General features: G+C 37.2%; 1 protein-coding gene across 5 annotated transcripts in view; it reads right to left on the bottom strand.

The window, feature by feature from the left end:
- The window catches only part of FILIP1 (filamin A interacting protein 1), a 203,374-nt gene that overhangs the window by 62,231 nt on the left and 121,897 nt on the right, over nt 1-19,246 (bottom strand). For all 5 annotated transcript variants that reach the window (XR_015722245.1, XM_087856943.1, XM_087856944.1 and 2 more), the window contains exon 3: nt 2,348-2,521. Coding sequence is in view for 4 of the 5 variants with exons in the window: in XM_087856943.1 (XP_087713069.1) it covers nt 2,348-2,521 (174 nt within the window). In the remaining variant the exon portion in view is untranslated. The remainder of the gene's footprint in view (nt 1-2,347; nt 2,522-19,246) is intronic.

Raw genomic sequence — 19,246 nt, 5'->3', positions numbered from 1 at the left:
ATGAACTTTCAGGGGCGCCTGGGTGGCTCAGTCATTAAGCGTCTGCCTTCGGCCCAGGGAGTGATCCTAGGGTCCTGGGATCAAGGCCCGCATCGGGCTCCCTCCCTGCTCTGTTGGGAAGCCTGCTTCTTCCTCTCCCACTTCCCCTACTTGTGTTCCCTCTCTCACTTTCTCTCTCTGTCAAATAAATAAATAAAATCTTAAAAAAAAAAAAAGAATTATGAACTTGCATATTGCAGACTTTAATTCACAAAGAAGCTCAGGGGATTTAATATTTGCTGCTTAATTTCTCCCCAGCTATTTGGCAAGGCAGAGGGGGTCCACTGCATGGAGTTCATTGCTTAATCTCTGGTGAGGTCTATTGGATAACCTAGCTGGGCCTAATTTGGTAAGGGAATTAAAATGAGCGGTGATTTTTTTTGGGCTTGACGTACAGCATGGCTTCTAAGAACTATCTGCTCATGGTCCCAGCAGGCTAACGGAACAGTGATCGAATTGGGATTGTCCCTCATGAAGGTGGAAGGACTCCTGCTCCTGGGTAATGACAACTTGATCGTTAAATCCAAAGGGTTAGGAGACCCAAAATTTGTAGATGGTAGAAGGAATAACTCTTCAAATTGTGAATTGAGAGGAGAAAGAAACCAAAAGCATGCCCAGCTAAGCCAGTTCTAAAAGGACCACCCACACGGTGGTCTTTTCTGCTCTGCTCCTCTGTCCATGAGACAGGAACGCTTGGGTTAGGCCTGATTTCTGAAGCTAGGTCAGAAACTCCTTTCTTTGTGTACTTTCCATAGAACTCACCGGGTTAGAGGCAGTGCTTTTGGGTAAGTGTGTGTGCTTTCAGACCTACTTCTCCTTGAAGGTGTTATCCCAAGCTCTAACTTGGGAGAAAAGAATTAGGAAACCTATATGATATCATTTATCCAATCTGAGTTCTCCAATCCAGGGGGTTACCATAAGAATAATATTTAATGAATATTTTGACCTAGTTATGTCTTTTATTCCTCAAATCCCTCCAAGTTTGGAACTAATTAAAGATGTGAGCGAATATAATGCTCAAATCCCAGCAAATACTAACGGCTAGTATTTGTTGGCTATGTGGTATGTATCAGACACTGTGTTAAGAGCTTTACTGCCATTGCTTCATTTAATCCTCACGACAACTCTAGGAGATATGCATTGTTGTTACTCTCACCTGACAGAGAAGAAAATAAGCTTAGAGAGCTGAAGTGACCCGCCCAAAGCCATATGCAGCTGGTAACCGTGGCTCTCAGACATGGAAGTGGACTGAGCCAGTTGACTGCATCCCATCATAAATCATCTCTTAACATATTAGGCAAAGATTAAAACAAGAGCTCCAGCTTATCCTTGTTGCAGAAATTAGGGTAATTACAGGACCATCAATCTGCTGTGAATGTTGTCTAGAGCGGATCTTATCTGAGATCTATCAAACTGAGCATCTACAAGGCTTGATGTAAGATAATATCTTTTATATTATATTGTTATATTTTATATTATAAAAAATTGCTTTGCTTTTAATTTTTGTGTTCTTTTTCTTCATTTATGATACTAATTTCACATCTCATGAATTCTGAAGTCAGTATGGCTAGATCTAGCAACTGTTTCCCTAATTCAGCCTCAAACTTCTACTACAATGTGAGAATACTTTCAACATGTAGTATCATGGGAAATTAATAACATAGTAAATAGTTCCTAACACAGTCTTACATAAAAATGATTAAATATAGCCCTATTAGATTTTCTTTCATCTTAAAGAATCACCCTAAGCATTCCATTGGGATTTGCCTCAACCATTGCATTTTAGCTACTCACATGAGACCATTTTAATTATGACAGTCTGTAAGATACTGAAACAGAGTCCCTTTATTACGTCTGTAAGACACTAAAACAGAGCCCCTTTATAAATATCAATAATAAAATAAATGTCCATCAATATAATATCCATAATCAATTTAATTTTAGGTTACCAATTTGCTAATGATCCTGACCATTCAATGCCAAAACTGATGAGCACTTCAAATTTTTACACACATCATCTCCTAGAGAAATAAAAGAATAACAGGCTGCAAGAGCATGTAATTAGTGTAATCACATGAGAAATATATTTCGGACTTTAAGTATATTTAAGGAAATGCTTCTAAAATTCTTATCATTGCAATGTACCCACTATAATTCATAAATTATTTAACTACACTTTAATTCTATACTAGTGTATCATAAAAATTTTGCCTTTGAAAGAAAAGGTTAAAGCCTGTAAAATGGAAAATGTAAACCATCACTCTGAGGTACCCTTATATACGGGAACTTGTTGATGTCATATTTTTACCTCCGAAATCGGTTTTTCATAGACATCTTCTCCTATAGACTTCTCCTGGGCTAGGATGGCGTCTCGGTGCAGGACTCGCAGCACTTTCTCTGGCTCTGCAGACCCGTAATGAGCCTCCAGAACCTCGGGCTTGGTTTTCTCCGTCTTCAGCATGTGGATCACATCTTCCCTGGCCTGTGGTAGAGTGCGGCAAGGTCAGACGGTTGACAACATAAATCACATGCCAGACTCACAAAATCAACGCAAAGCTTATTGAACACATCCCCATCTCTTCGGGGCTATTGGCAAATTCACTGAGTATTTTGTTCTTATTTTTTATCAAAAGCAGATTGGCAAGCAGATACACTGCTTCAGGTTGCTAGGAAGCAGGCAAGCAGAAAACGGATTTGTGCTAATATTAACTACATAAAAATTGCTTTATCTAAGTAGAAAAGATTCTGAGTGCTTTTGAATCAAGAGGGCCTGGGATACTTACCCCATTTCAGTGCACATGATGTCAAGGACAATTTAAAGTTTTCTAGTTTTCTATTTCTCAATGAAGTATTCAAATCTGGTTTCCCCATTCTAGTTATAACTCTATGTGTAATTAACAAAAACAGCCTTTATTAATGAGTTCCTGTTTCGCATCAAGTGATTCATTTTATACAGAAACACATGGTTGGAAACTCACATGGTGTTGGGCTGGGCTTTTCGATCTAACATGTTCACACCAAAGGTGAAATTTAACTCCTGTAACATTCAGACTACCAGTCACATGAGTCAGATTGGTGGGGTCAGGGTTGTTCTTTTGGTTTCTCAGCAAAACTTCAGCACTTTGTTGAGCTCTTGAGAAAACCACATGATTATAGGTTTTATATCATATTGACTAGGGATCCCATCACATAATGCAAATACATCTGGATGTATTTTCTACTGGTTAGTAGTGATGAATTTTCTAGTTATGATGGAGCTGACATTTGGTAAATGTACTCCCATCTGGTAATATACTTGTTTTTCCAGTAATGGTGATGGGTATGTAGTATCTGACCTCATGCCAACCTATACCAGAGAGCAAACTGGTGGGCTAGAGTTGCAGTCTATGGCAATAGAATAGAGTTTCCCCCTGTGTTACACTAACTATGGGTTTGAAATTATAAACCTGGCTCATTATCATGGTATTCTAAACAAGGGAGCTAACTAATTAGCCATAAGACAAGAGCATTATAAAATTTGTTTTCTTGAGGTTTCTCACTTTTATTGCTTTTTCATAGTCTCCGAATTACTCTAATTCCAGATGGCTAAAGACTAATTTATTACAGAAATAGACTGGAATTTGCAGATTTTCCCCATGTTGTCTCTGCCACATTTACATGTGCTCATTTTAAGACAAAAATTGGAAATATTAATTTTGAAGAAACTAGTAGATTGGAATTAGCAAGAAAGTTAAAGTCAGAAAATAAATTTAATGGAAAGGCAATGTATTTCCATGTAGAGTGAAAGAACATAAGCATAGATGCAGCACCACACTATCTTGTATGGTATCTTTGTGTAGCTTAGGAAAAGATGTTTACTTCTTCCGGGAGATATAGCCTGAGTCAGAGTGCAGTTTACCTAGCAAGGAAAGAAAGGGCTATATTTCAACCCCTACCCGTCCCCTCTCCCAGGCACCCTTGTCCAAGGCATAACTCCATTCTGTAGATGGTGGCCCTGTACTGAAGGAGCCTAAGGTCTGTCATTGGTTATTGGTTTTCAGGCAAATAATATAAATAAGGAGCTTTTAGAAATGTAAATAGGTAGCTATTTCAGTTCAAAAGTTTCAGCTATGTGGTTTTAAAACATGTAAATATTGTTGGTATCTATCTTCTTGACCAAATCTTCTTAATTCTCTTAGAAGAAAAGTTTCTTTTGTTCCAACTGATATGAAACACCTTTTTCTTCTCTCCCTAAAAATGTACTTAATCTTGAGTTGTATTAACTGTGATATGCTACATATACCACACATTTCATTCTTAGTTTAATTACTCTAGACACTAATTACCAAAGGAAAAGAGGCTATGGTGATATAACACTGGGCATTATATATTTAGAATCACACTATTCATCATGAACTTACTAAAAGCTTTTTAATTGCTATAATAATAATTCTGGAAGGAATACAAATGTTGCCTATAAATCACTACTATTTAAAGTAGTTTAATATAGTAAATCGATCATTATTATTGTGGTGTCTGTTTAATCAATGGGTTAATGAAATTACTATTTAATCACAATAAACTTTTTAACTACTTTATTTTTATTTATTTATTTTTAAAGATTTTATTTATTTATTTGACAGAGATAGAGACAGTCAGCGAGAGAGGGAACACAAGCAGGGGGAGTGGGAGAGGAAGAAGCAGGCTCATAGCAGAAGAGCCTGACGTGGGGCTCGATCCCAGAACGCCGGGATCACACCCTGAGCCGAAGGCAGACGCTTAACCGCTGTGCCACCCAGGCGCCCCTTTTTAACTACTTTAAATATATGACTCAATCTATGTAAATAAAGTCCTACGTTTTGGGGATAAAAGCACTTTACATCTCCATTTTAAGAAACTTCTTAATTTTTAAAAAAGATTTATTTGTTTATTGAAGAGAGAGAGTGTGTGCACAGGGGGAGGGACAGAGAGAGAAGGAGGGAGAAACTTGAGCCGACTCCATGCTGAGCACAGAGCCTGCTCTGGGTTCCATCTCAGGACTCTGAGATCATGACCTGAGCCGAAACCAAGAGTCTTAACCCACTGCACCAGCCAGGTGCCCCAAAACTTCTTAATTTGTATATAAAAGAATGAAATACAAAATGTAAGAAGGTTCCTGTCCGTAAACATTACTGTTTTCACATAGACGTTTCATCAGAAGCAAGTGGTTAAATTCTTAGGGTGCTGCAGTGGTGCTAAATAGACCACTGTATTTATATATATGTAAAAGGACCCAGAGGGAAGAATACTTTGAAGACAACTCCAGAAAAGAGAAAGAAAGGGGTCAGAGAAGGAAGAAACTAAATAAAATTGTTCGATTTATTTAGTCCTGATGATGAAGGAGAATAAATATGAGATTAGGGTATAAAAACAGATACAGAGGGGTCGCATTCTTCTATTCCATCCTACAACTTCCTCTTTGTGCCAAGGGAGACATATGGAAGCCAAGAACAAAGATGTCCCTGCAGAAGTGTAACGTGCCAGATGGAGCAAGGGGTTGTCTCGACTGGCTGCATAAGGAACAGATTAAAAACATATGGGGGCAGCAAAGAGCTATTCTGCAAAGCCCACGGCCAACAGGTGAGTTGATTCATCTTATAAAGTCAATAGAAGGTATCTGGGCTTTGCTGGGAGGGCAGAGAAATGGCAGAAGTGGGGGTAGAATAAGACACAGAACAAGTGGAGCCACAACAGGTGGCATAGTTCAAAAAAAGAGTTAAATCCAACCATTCATTCAATGCATATTTGTGCACACTTTGGGCAATGCATTGTGTTCAGTATTAGAGATATAACTGCATCCTCAGAGATTAAAGCCTGGAAGGATATGAACAAATAATTGAAAGGCATTGACATGATAAGTCTTAGGATGGAGGAGAAACAGGGGGCTAAGAACTTCATCTAAAAATACACTTGACTTGACTATAAGCTAAGGAAAAGGCTTCACAGAGGAAGTGACTCAAAAATCTCACAATGAGATTTTGGCAAAAGCCAAACAGATGTAGATGCATGGGCTGGAAAACATGAGGCTGGAGTAATAAATAATGGGCAACTCACGAAAAACCTTGTAAACCAGGTGTTGAGTTTGCATTTTCTCATGGAACAGCAAGAAGCCTTGGAATTTTTAAGCAGCAAGACAGTGACATGGTCAGATGTGTGTGGAGGAAAGATCATTCATTTACCCTGTTAAAAACGTACAAAATCTGAATCAACAGGTATGTTGGTGCAGTCCAGGACATGTGATTTAAAATCTCTGCAAAACCCACAGCTAAAATCATACTCAATGGGGAAAAACTGAGAGCTTTCCCCCTAAGATCAGAACAAGACAAGGATGTACACTCTCACTACTTTTATTCAACATAGTACTGGAAGTCCTACCCACAGTAATCAGATAAGAGATATAAATAAAAGGCATTAAAATCGGTAAAGAAGAAGTAAAACTTTCACTCTTTGCAGATGACATGATACTACAGGTAGAAAACCCAAAAGACTCCATCAAAAAGCTACCAGATAGAACAGTTAACTTGAATTCAGGATATAAAATCAATATTCAGAAATTTGTTACATTTCTATATATTAATAATGATGTAGCAGAAAGAGAAATTAAGAAAACAATCCCATTTATAATTGTACCAAAAAAAGATACAAGACTTGGAATAAACTTAACCAAGGAAATGAAAGACCTGTACTCTGAAAACTATAAAACATTGATGAAGAAATTGAAGATGACCCAAACAAATGGAAAGATATTCCACGCTCATGGACTGGTAAAACAAATGTTGTTAAAATGTCCATACTACCAAAAGAAATCTACAGATTTAATGCAATCCTTATCAAAATACCAACAGCATTTTTCACAAAACTATAACAAATAATTTTAAAATTTGTATGGAACTATAAAAGACCCAGAATAGCCAAAGCAATCTTGAAAAAGAAGAACAAAACTGGAGGTATCACAACCCCAGATTTCAAGATAGATTACAAAGCTGTAGTAATCAAAACAGTATAATATTGGCACAAAAATGAACACATAGATCAACGAAACAGAGTAGAGAACTCAGAAATAAACCCACACTTATATGGCCAATTAATCTATGACAAAGAAGGCAAGAATATGCAATGGGAGAAAGATAATCTCTCCAACAAATGGTGTTGGGAAAACTGAACAACTATATGCAAAAAAATGAGACTGGATCACTTTCTTATACCATATACAAAAATAAACTCAAAATGGATTAAAGACATAAATGTGAGACCTGAGACCATAGAAATCCTAGAAGACAGCACAGGCAATAATTTCTCTGACATTGGCCATAATAACATCTTTCTAGATATATCTCCTGGAGCAAAGGAAATAAAAGCAAAAGTAAACTATTAAGACTAAAAAAATGAAAACTTCTCTACAGTGAAGGAAACAATCAACAAAACTAAAAGGCATCCTACTGAATGGGAGAAGATATTTGCAAATGATATATCCAATAAAGGATTAGTATCTAAGATATACAAAGAACTGATACATCTCAACACCCCAAAAACAAACAATCCAATTAAAAATTAGGCAGAAGACATGAACAGACATTTCTCCAAAGAAGAAATCCAGATGGCTAATAGACACATAAAAAAGATACTCAACATCACTCATCAGGGAAATGTAAATCAAAATTACATGAGATGTTATCATATACATGTCAGAATGGCTAAAATCAACAACACAAGAAACAACAAGGGTTGGCAAAGATGTGGAGAAAAAGGAACCCTTGAGCACTATTGGTGGGAATGCAAACTGTGCAGCCACTGTGGAAAACAGTATGGAATTTCCTCAAAGAGTTAAAAACAGAACTACTCTATGATCTATTAATCACACTACCGGGTATTTACCTCCAAAATATAAAAACATTAACTCAAAAGGATCCATGCACCCCTATGTTTATTACAGCATTATTTGCAATAGCCAAATTATGGAAGCAACCTAAGTGTCCATCAATAGAAGAATGGCTAAAGAAGGTATGGTATATAGGGGCATCTGGCTGTCTCAGTTGGTAGAGCAACCAATTTTTGATCTCAGGGTCGTGAGTTCAAGCCCCATATTGGGCATGGAGCCTACTTAAAAAAAAAAAAAAGTGTGCTACACACATACAAAATGGAATTTTATTCAGCCATAAAAAGAATGAAATCTTGCCATTTGCAACAATATGGGTGGATTAAGAGAGTATAGTGCTAAGTGAAATAAGTCAGAGAAAGACAAATACCATATGATTTCACTCACATGTGGAATTTAAGAAACAAAACAAACGAACAAAGGAAGAAAGAGACAAACCAAAGACAGACTCTTAACTATAGAGAACAAACTGATGGTTACCAGAGGGGAGGGGGTGAGGGGATGGGTAAAATAGGTCAAGGGGATTAAGAGTATACTTATCTTGATAAGCACTGAGTAATGTATAGAATGGTTGAGTCACTATATTGTACACCTGAAATTAATATAACACTGTGCATCAATTATAGTGGAATAAAATTAAATATCTCTGCAGGTGATTTTAAAGCACAGCTACATTTAGAAATGACTGCTTTAGGACAGATAGGCCAATTGAACACTAAAACCACTTAAAACATTGCTATGTTAGCTCAAGCTTCTGGGCAGGGTCATCTAATTCTTAGGCACTTGCTTGACCCAGTGGTTTCTCATGTTCTCGTTATCAGTTCCACTGATTCTTCTTCACCACGGAATCATGATCACTTCACACCACAGCCTAAACCAGGGGAGTCCCTGGAAACCATTGGAAGTGTTTGCCAGTTCTGGGAAATGAGCGTAACCAATTATCCCAGTTTGCCTGGGACTAAGAGGAGCAGGGCCCCACAAAGCTAGAGTTTTGAAAATCAGCACAGTCCCAAGCAAACTGGGATGAGTTTGCCATCCTAGGACAAAGTGGTGGACAGGAGTGGACAGGAGACTGGATATTCCAAAATGTCCCCATATCTAGCTATTGGCAGCCATAGGAAGCTTACTATACTCAGGTACTGAATTTCAGTGACAATGTTTCTAAAACTTAGCTTTCTTTAAAGGCAAAATGCCATTATTGATGATTAAGCCTGGTGACAATTTCAACTATTTTTTAAACTTACGGGATTTTTCAATCTTTTGGAAAACCCATGAGTCAGAAAGAATGCTTAGTTCTTATGCACATGTGACATAGCTTTTTATACACTTCTAAGATGGGTATGTATAACATTCTGGGAGAACAGGGTAAAACCAAGCTAAAGAAGGTATATCCTCCTGAAGCACTACAATTACTTGAAGACTTGGGGTGAATGGGAAGTCATTTAAAAATTTTTCAAAAATTAATACAATTTTAATATTCGCTTTAGTATTTAGGACTTAAAAGTTCCTAAACACTCTTGCTTCTTTGTATTATTTCGTTAACTATCTAAATACAGTCCTATTGCTGCAGTGAGCCAAGGAACCCCAGAAAGACGGTCCTGGATGACCAACACATGCCCATTCTGTTAATGCTTTCCTATTTCGGCAAATCCATTCAATGTTCTTTATCTTTTTAAATAAGGTAATTTATTAGTTTACTTGTATTTCTTTCTTAGGCTGTGAGCTGGTTTGAGGACAAAGATGTATCTACAGTGTCTACTAAAAGAATGCTTGCTCATGCGGTAGGAACTCAGTAAATATTTGTTAAAATAAGAAAGTAAAATTAAATGATGTGAAGTCAGAGAGGCATAAACTGGCACTGAAAATCTCAGAACAACCTTAACTACTTAGCCTTGTTTAAAAGAGCTAAACAATTAATTACATTTTGTGAACTTCTACTCCTTCATCTGACATTTTGTCTATAATTTAGGAGCCACTTTGTTCTTCTTAAGTTTATTGCAAAAAAAAAATATGTAAATGGAATAAGGGAAAACAGTACTTTCTACCAGAATGTTGCAACAAGAAATGGACTATCTTTAAATCTCATACAAATTGAATTGTACTATTTACTCTTGTTAGGTAAATACAAATACTATAAATATATTGGAAGAAAAAAGCTATATAATTTATGATGATATTAACTATTACTACAGAAATTAAATCTATTTTTCTCCTGAATTTTAGAATGCAAAGTTAACATGATTAGTAACCCAACAACATATAAGGAGAAGATTCAAATACGGTTAGTTTAAAGGCCATTGGTGCTAAAAATGTGTCTTTTGGTTTCTCTGGAGAAATTTCTTTCCATAAATATATGGTCAATAGTGCCTAAAAGTCTCTATACCCATGTTTATTAAAAATCACTCCTTTCTAACACTTCAGACTGAATATCATCCAAAAGAAATATTTCATTAAAATGTTAAAAGCAGATGCTATTTTCATATTAAAACTTGCTGTTATTACCAACATAATAGCTTGAATTTTTAAAAATAAAATCCCTCAAAATCCCAATGATGTTTTTTGCAGAAATAGAAAAATCCATCCAAAAATGCAGAAGAGCCAAAGAACCAAAACAATATTGAAAAAGAACAAAGTTGGAGGTTCCAGATTTCCTGATTTCAAAACTTACTAGAAAGCTACAGTCATCAAAACAGTGTGGTACTGGCATAAATACAGACACGTAGACCAGTGGAATAGAATAGAGAGCACACAAATAAATCCTCACATATGTGGTCAAATGATTTTCAATTAGAATGTCAAAACCATTCAATGGGGGAAAGGACAGTGTTTTCAACAAATGATGTTGGAAAAATTGAATATTCACATGCAGAAGAATGAAGTTGGGCCATTATCTTATATCATATGCAAAAATCAATTCAAAATGATCAGAGACCTAAATGGAAGAGCTAAAACTTTTAGACGAAAATAGAGGGGGAAATTTCATGAAATTGGATTTGAAAATGAGTCCCTTTTTTTAAAGATTTTATTTATTTGTTTGTTTGTTTGATGGTTGGAGAGAGAGAGCACAAGCAGGAGGAGCGGGAGAGGGAGAAGGAGACTCCCCGCTGAGCAGGGAGCCAGATGTGGGGCTCCATCCCAGGACCTGGAGATCATGTTCTGAGCCAAAGGCGGATGCTTAATGGACTGAGCCAGCCAGGCGCCCCTTGACAATGATTTCTTACATGCGACATAACAAAAGTATGGCAACAGCAGAAAAAATGGATCAGTTGAACTACATCAAAATTTAAAGCTTCGGTATCAAAGAACACAATCAACAGAGTGAAAAGCAACTCACAGAATGGGAGAAATTATTTGCAAATAATATGTCTGATTATCCATTAAGAGATTAATACCCACAATATACAAAGAATGCCTACAGCTCAACAACAAAAAACCAAAAATTAAAAATTGGACAAAAGACTTAAATAGACATCTCTCTGAAGAAGATATACAAATGGCCAACAAGCACTTGAAAATATGCTCGGTGTTACTAGTCATTAGGGAAATGTAAATCAAAACCACAGTCAGACACCACTTCATACCCATTAGGATGGCTATCATCTAAAACACAGGAAATAACAAACATTGGCAAGGATGTAGAAAACTTTAAACTATTGTGCACTGCTGATGAAAATGTAAAATACTCTAGCCACTATAGAAAGCAGTAAGGTGGTTCCTCAAAAAATTAAATGTAGATTACCATATTACCCAGCAAGTCCGTTTCTGGGTACATACCCAAAAGAACTGAAAGCAAGGACACTCATGTTCATAGCAGCATTATTGACAATAGCAAAAGGTAGACACAACCCAAGTATCCATTGACAGATGAACGGGTAAACAAAATGTAGTATATACACTCAATGCAATATTATTCAACCTTTAAAAGGAGCGAAATTCTGACACATGCTACAACATGGACGAACCTTGAGGACATGCAAAGTGAAATAAGCCAGTCACAAAAGGACAACTATCATACAATTCCACTTATACGAGGTATTTAGAATAGTCACATTCACAGAGACAGAAAGTAGAATGGTGCTTGTCAGGGTCGGGGGGTGGGTGGGTGGTTGGGGAAGACAGAGTTGTTTAATGAGGACAGAGTTTCAGGTTTGGAAGATGAAAAATGTTCTGGAGATGGATGGTGATGGCATACAAGGTAAATACGTTTAACGCTAATGAACTGTGCACTTAAAAATGGTTAAAATGGTCAATTTTACATTATGTATATTTGACCACAGTTTTTTAAAAAATTAAAAGTATCATGTTTGTCCCCAAAAGAATTGGAATAAGAAAAGAAAAACTATTCCCATCCTTTATTTAGAGATTGCCACTTTAAAGAAAAATGCAAAATTCCAATGTAATAAATTATAAATGTTCAGTCATATTTTCCTTATGATTAGTTAGCTGTATGTCAGAGTCATCCATGGATTTAAGCACACTTTCACTACTTATGTGGTTTTCTTCTTTTTTCTTTTTACACACTTTGGGATATTAATAGTACAACAGCTGCTATATCCCGGATTAGAAATTAGATAAGGTCACAGGTTCCCCCATGCAGTGCTGTGATGCTGCAGTGTATAATTTCTTAAATTCCAAAAGACTACAAGCTTTTTGTTCTGTGCTAATAAAGACCTTGGCACAGAGCCTTTAAACTTCCCACCCCTATCTATGAGCAGGTCCAGCAGATAGGGTCCAGCTTTCTGTGAACAAATTGAGAAGCTGAATTCCTGAAAATATGGGAGAAGCCATTGCGAAAGCACAACTAGATGATTATTTTCTCATGGTGGTTGTTTATCTAGCCCCATAAATTTAATCCCTTCAGCAAAAAACAGCTTGATGAGACCTAGGACAGAGGAAGCATCTACACTAGATGTGGTACCAGACAGCTCTGTACAGACATCTCTGGTACAATCCTGCTTATTAGGTTAAATTTTGTTCACCTCCTTACTTTTTTCTATGATTGTCTCCTTGTTAGATTGTCTCTAGAAGTCATTTTTCAAGCTTGAGCAAAATCTTGCCATGTAATCCTGTCTGGAGGGTTGACTGGCAGGGTGGCCTTGCCATAGAGCTATTTGCATGAGGAACTGAGGCTCTTCCTGGGAAAGAACTCATCCCAAGGGAGGAAGGGCACCATGTTGGTTGAAGGACAATAGAGCAGGGTCAGAGGGGAAGGGTGAGTCTGAGTGCAGCATAGTGTCTGTCACTCAGACTCCCCTCCAGCCCATCCCCCTCAACACACGCCTGAGTCTCAGGGTGAGGGATGGCCATAAAAGACCTAAATAAAACCAAGAGGAATTGGCAAATTAGAATTCAAGATACCATGCTTCAGTAGTAAAGGGAGGGGGAGTAGGAAGGAGCAGCCCTCTCTATATCTTGCATCATGCTCTCAGTGTAGACATCAGTCTGAGCAGTCTCCAAGTAGACATCAGCTGACATAAACAGAAGAGAAAGCCTTTGGGGCAGGCACACACAGCAGTGTTGGCTGTGCTTTCAGCAGGCACTTGCAGGGGTAGCCATCATTACCACAGTGGGTTGGAGTAGGAACAAGGGCAAAATGGCAAATGGCAAATGGTAGCCCAGAGGTGTGTGCAGAACATGTGTGGGTCGTCCTCTGAGGACTTCCAGCATATTATGGGAGGAACCTCAGGGAACCTGGCATTCCCACCGAGCAGGTGGGGGCAGAGGCAGGAGAGGAAGAAGATAGCTTAGTTTATTTGATCTTATTTTTATCCTGTGTCTGGTGAGGGCTGGGAGATATAAGTAAGACTTTTCTCAAAGGAGAAAATATTTCAAACAAACAAGACAAGACTACATCATCTAGATAGAATTTATACATGGGTTTATTTGAATCACATAACATAGAGTTCCTTCAGATTTGGCGTGTTTTTTGATATATTCATTTCAGCGTCTGACTTCAGTGAATTCTATGTTTATAACACACATGTGACCAACTTAGAACTAGAGTTTAATTTTTTGAAGAAAAATACAAGAAAATGTCAGCCATTATGAACCTACAGGGAATGTCACACTGGAAATTTACTTTTATAAGTAACCAAGAGTTAGTACCTCAAACACTAGAGTTTTTTCATTTTAAGGGCTTGGGAATAGGAGCATCCTCAAATGAATTATAAAGCACCTTTCCTCTTAAAAAGAATATAATAAAAAGTCACTGTCTTTTCACAAACTCAGGTGGTCATTCTAAGATCAATTGTTCTGATGTATTGAAGAGGTATGTTGCTGTGCGGTTCTTTCACCTGCTTGTCTTTCATCTTTCTCTTTAAACTGGTTCTTGACGTAGACTTCGAGCTAGTGTAATGCTTATTTTTCCTACAACTCTAGAGAAGCGATGTGGTAGAAAGAACATGCACTTGGGACTCTTGAGTTAGAAATATGCATTATCACTACTGCTAGTGTGACTTGAAACAAGTGAGTTAGCTTCTCCGAACTCGGTTTCCTCTCCTGTAAAATGGGCATAGCAGTAGCTATGGCAAATGTTAACTACCCTGCCCTTTGGGAGCCAAACAGACAAATCGTGGCTCTGCAGTTTACGCTAGCCCTGTGACCTTTGGCCAGCTAGCTCCGAACTTCAGTTTCCCCCTCTGTGTGAGAATGAAATATCCATGAAGTGCCTAATGTAGTGCCTGGAATACCATAGGTGCCCAACAAAAGGCAGTTTCCTCTTTTCTTTCTCAGAAAGGTAAACTGGCTGATGTGGAACAGCCGCATCTGCTGAGGAGCACACCCAAAAGCGTCTCCACAAACTGAGTCAGTAAGTCAAAGACTAACTAACTAACCTCGTCCCCATTCCTCTCAATGTCCTGTGACTGCACAAACTGCTCCTAACAGTATCTGTGATTCCTAAGCCACAAACCTAACCGGCAACTGGCAACCCCAGACTGGCTTGTCCTGCGCTTCTGAGTTTCCTGCTCTATTTGTTGATGTAATTTGAAGGAGCAGCTTTCTCTCTAATTCGAGAATTTGGACTGCACTGTTTACTCTAGAGTCTGCAGTTCCTTCATCACCATGTCAAAAGATCATATTGCAGCAGAAACGACTTACCATTTTTTAAACTTTTCTGAGTATTCTATTTAAAACCTGGCATCAGTAAGAATGTTAAATAACACATCTTGTACTAGCACTCATGAGAAAAGCAGGCATTGCCTATAAATGAAGGTGCCTATAAAGTCAAGCCCTCTGATTTAGGAAAATAAAACAAAAATAAGTACCCCAAAATAGAAATGTTAATTTTAAAAAATTGCATCTTTGACGTTTAACAAAATTCCTATAAGAGTTCCTACTTAGAATGTCCTTTTTTAAAGACAGGAGATCCTGAGAAAGCTATAAAACTTCTATGATATTTATGATTTGCCAAATGCTTTTTATGGGCAATATTTGGCCTTCTAGTGCCATGTCTCAGTTTGAAATGCCAAATCTACTTGTCCAAAGAAAAAATGTAGTCCATAGCATCTGCTCATACAATTACTTTGCTTTTTCACTATGTTGGATCAGAGATGGGGCATATTCAAAAAATTTTAAATAAGAATATCTCAAGTGAGGAGCACCTCAGTGGCTCAGTTGGTTAAGCATCTGCCTTTGACTCAGGTCATGATCCCAGGGTCTTGGGATCAAGCCCCACCTTGGGCTCCCTGCTCTGCAGGGAGTCTGCTTCTCCCTCTGCCTGTTGCTCCCCCTGCTTGTGCTCTCTCTCTGTCAAATAAATAAATAAAATTTTAAAAAGAGAGAGAGAGAATACTGAATCATTGCTCCTAGGGGAAATACAGTTAGGCTCATACAAGACCTTCAATCACAATGTTTTCATCAACCAATTAATATATGACCTTGTTTCATGTGTTTTCTCTTTGTTCAAAGATGAATGAATGAATGAATGAATGAATGAATGAATATACATGGGTAGTTATCTGCTTCTGTATGAGGTAAAGATTTTCTCTGAAATGACAAGGAAAAAGATAAGAGTTTCTATGTGTAAAAAAAATCATAGCCAATTAAATGCCAAAAAAAAAAAAAAAAGGAAATATTTGTAATAACTATGACAGGTACAGGGTAACTATCCTCAGTTATAAAGTGTTCACATATGTCAGTGAGAAAAACCCTAACTAAGACTTTTTGTTAAGACAAAGATTGTGCATAACTATGTTCATTACAATGTTATTTATAACTGTAAAAATATTGGCAACAACCTAAATATGCAATAAGGAAATTTTAAAATAGAATATAATACTTCCATATGATAAAACATTTTACAGACTTTAAAAATGATATTTCAAGGAATGTTGAATAATGTGGGAAATGCTTATAAAAAATAGGTATTCAAATTTGTATATACACTGTGCTTGCAATTATGTAAAAAATACATGTGAAGAAAAATACTCACCCAAATATTCACAATTATTCTTTCAAGCTGGTAGAATTATGGGTAATTGATATTTTTCTTTGTAACTGTTTCATAATTCTAAATAAGAGTTTCTCAAAATTTTTTCACTTGTTCTCCTGGTGAGACTTTTTAGATTATTTTTTATAATTACCATGGTTATAAAATTTCAATACCACAGACAGACTGTACATCTGTTTATGTACTGTGGTCTTTTTGAGGGTCACAAACCATTGTAACATCTAAAATTTCTTTGCCTCCGCTAAGAATCAGTTCTTACCCTGTTGGGAATAATAGCACTCTTACTAAGAATGCATATCCTAAATGATCGATATTGAACTTATCTTACTTTGATTATTGGATAAAAAAAATTAAAGAAAGTTCTGAAATAGGTCATTTCACCTCAGAGAACAAATTTATAGTAGAATTTCTGGTCCTCTGGTATTTGAAATTTTGGAACAATGATCTTTCTATCATGCCTAATATTGTTTACGTAAGTAAATATCTATTCTGGCTAATACATTTAGCTCTATGTGCATAATATGAAACTAACATATTTTGCAGGGAGGGACAGAGTTGAATTTAATAACAAGCAATATTTACACTGCACCCTGATATGGACAAAATTCTTTTCAGGGGTATTATTTCTCTTAATTCCATTCTACAGATGATTAAGATGAGGCTCAAAAAAATTAAATAGCTTGCCCAAGGTCACAGGATTCACAAGAAACAGAGTTATCTGACTCCAAGATATCTATTCTCTCCATTACAAGTTGCATATGAAAATACAATGTAAGCACAAAGCAAGGGAAGGCCCTGGAATTAAACTCTCTGGGTAATGTTTCCTGTATAACATTCGTCCACAAACGGTGCCCCTACCATCTGGTCCAATTTCCCTACACTACATAACTTGATTGGCTTGCCATGATCTTGCCAACATTTTTTGAGCACTATCATCTGTTTAGTAACTTCCCTAAAAATGCCACACTTCTTTCTTCAGGCCAGAGCACGTGAGGCAGTGAACCCAATCCTGTAAACTTACTCCTCTAACTCTCCAAGACCCCTTGCCAAGCCACTGCTGCTGGGAGACAGCCCTAGAGCATGACTTCTTGCAATGCACTTTGAAGTAGATAAAATATGCACTCATGGACATCTGTCTGTTATTTCCTGCACTCACAGCTTTGTTCTTCTTTATTGCCAGAGAATTCTATGGATGATGTCACTTTTCTCTGAAGAGAGCAGGCCATCAGAGCTTTTCACTGACATAATTAATTATCTGTAGCTTGATTCTGGGCCAGAAAATTCTCAAGGCACAGCCCCCCAAAGAATTAACTCTACTGTGCTTGCTATTCTTAAACTTTTAAAGAGACAGGGTACCATATCTTTTTTTTCTTTTCTCAGACACTGATAATGGTATTTTTGTTCAGTGATATCAAGTAACAGAAAGTGAACTGGGGCACTATTCTATGATTTCACAAGGAAGACCTTCGGTTCAATGGGCAGCAAAATCTAAAGGTCGCTACAGATCAAGTATACAAAGCAAAGCTTTTAGGGCTTAGTCTTAAATGCTACAGGAATGCATCACAATTACTGAATAGACTCTTTGGGGGATCTTGTGAATCTGCAGCCAGAAAAATGAGATCTCAACCAAAGCTAACCATGTTGAATTATCCACAAGGTGAAAAGATTGTTTGCCACCCGCAACAGCCTAAAACATCAATTTATGTAAATTTTACAAGATATAAGAAATTACCAGAATGGTGACCAAATATTTTGAGAGTTTTCACCAATATCTTTACATAGATCTAAAGCAAATTAGCAAGGTCATTGGAAAACATCACCCTCCACTCCACTGGGTTTCAAGATTATGTAAATGAGATATTACTTGTCTCTTAAAAATGGGGGGGGGGGTGGGGGGGCTGATCAACACTGTAGATGTCATAAAGTAGTGGAGGGGCTTTGCTGGAATGAGGGCACTTGAGTTTTGGTCCTTCTTTTCAGGTGAGTGATAAGGTAAGATCCAAGAAATCTCTCTCAACTTCCTCAGCTCTGGTGGAAATAGCAATATCCTAAGACCATAGATTTGAATGTGCATATTAGCATTGCCCCCCACAAAGGAATTGTTATTTATGGTCTATTCTGCTGCCTTGATTCTGCATAAACTGGTTTAAATTATATTCTTCCTAGATTAATCTAGCCTGGCAAATTATTTTTTTGGATCTACTACTGAAATTGTTAAGGGTTTAAAATTATAATGTAATAGTTTATCATTAAAAAATCAACATTACAGAATCAATATTAAAGAAAAAGTGAAGGTATATGCCACATTCTCCCAAATTCCACTCCCCAGACCAAATTTTATTAATAGCTTGAAGTGGATCTTTTTAGAATTGTTTTTCTCTGTAGATACACAAATACAGATGTCAACACACACACACATTCTGTCTCTGTCTCTCTTTCCATCTCTTTTTCTCCCTAATATTACTGAGCATTTACCAATGCCAGGAAATGTTCAAAGTGCTTTGCAAATATTATCTCATTTTAACCTCACAATAACCTTATCAGATAGGTACTATTATTTTTTTTTAAAGATTTATTGATTTATTTTAGAGAGAGAGAGAGAGAGATCGAGCAAGTGGGAGAGGGACAGAGGGAGAGATTCTCAAGCAGAATTCCTACTGAGCATGGAGCCCCATGCTGGGCTCAATCCCACAACCCATGAGATCATGACCTAAGCCGAAAGCAAGAGTCGGAGGTTTACCTGACTGAGCCACGCAGACACCCCAGGTACTATTATTATCCTCATTTTGTAGATGAGGCATCTGAGGCAGGTACAAAGAAGTTCAGTGACTTGCCCAAAGTCACACGACTAACAAGCGGTGGTG

Source organism: Ursus americanus, chromosome 29 (genome assembly GCF_024610735.1).
Source record: "Ursus americanus isolate L20-20 chromosome 29, mUrsAme1.1.p, whole genome shotgun sequence".
In the NCBI taxonomy this organism is placed as follows: Eukaryota; Metazoa; Chordata; class Mammalia; order Carnivora; family Ursidae; genus Ursus; species Ursus americanus.
Note: the sequence above shows the minus strand (reverse complement) of the source record. Positions and strands in the feature narration are given on the sequence as shown.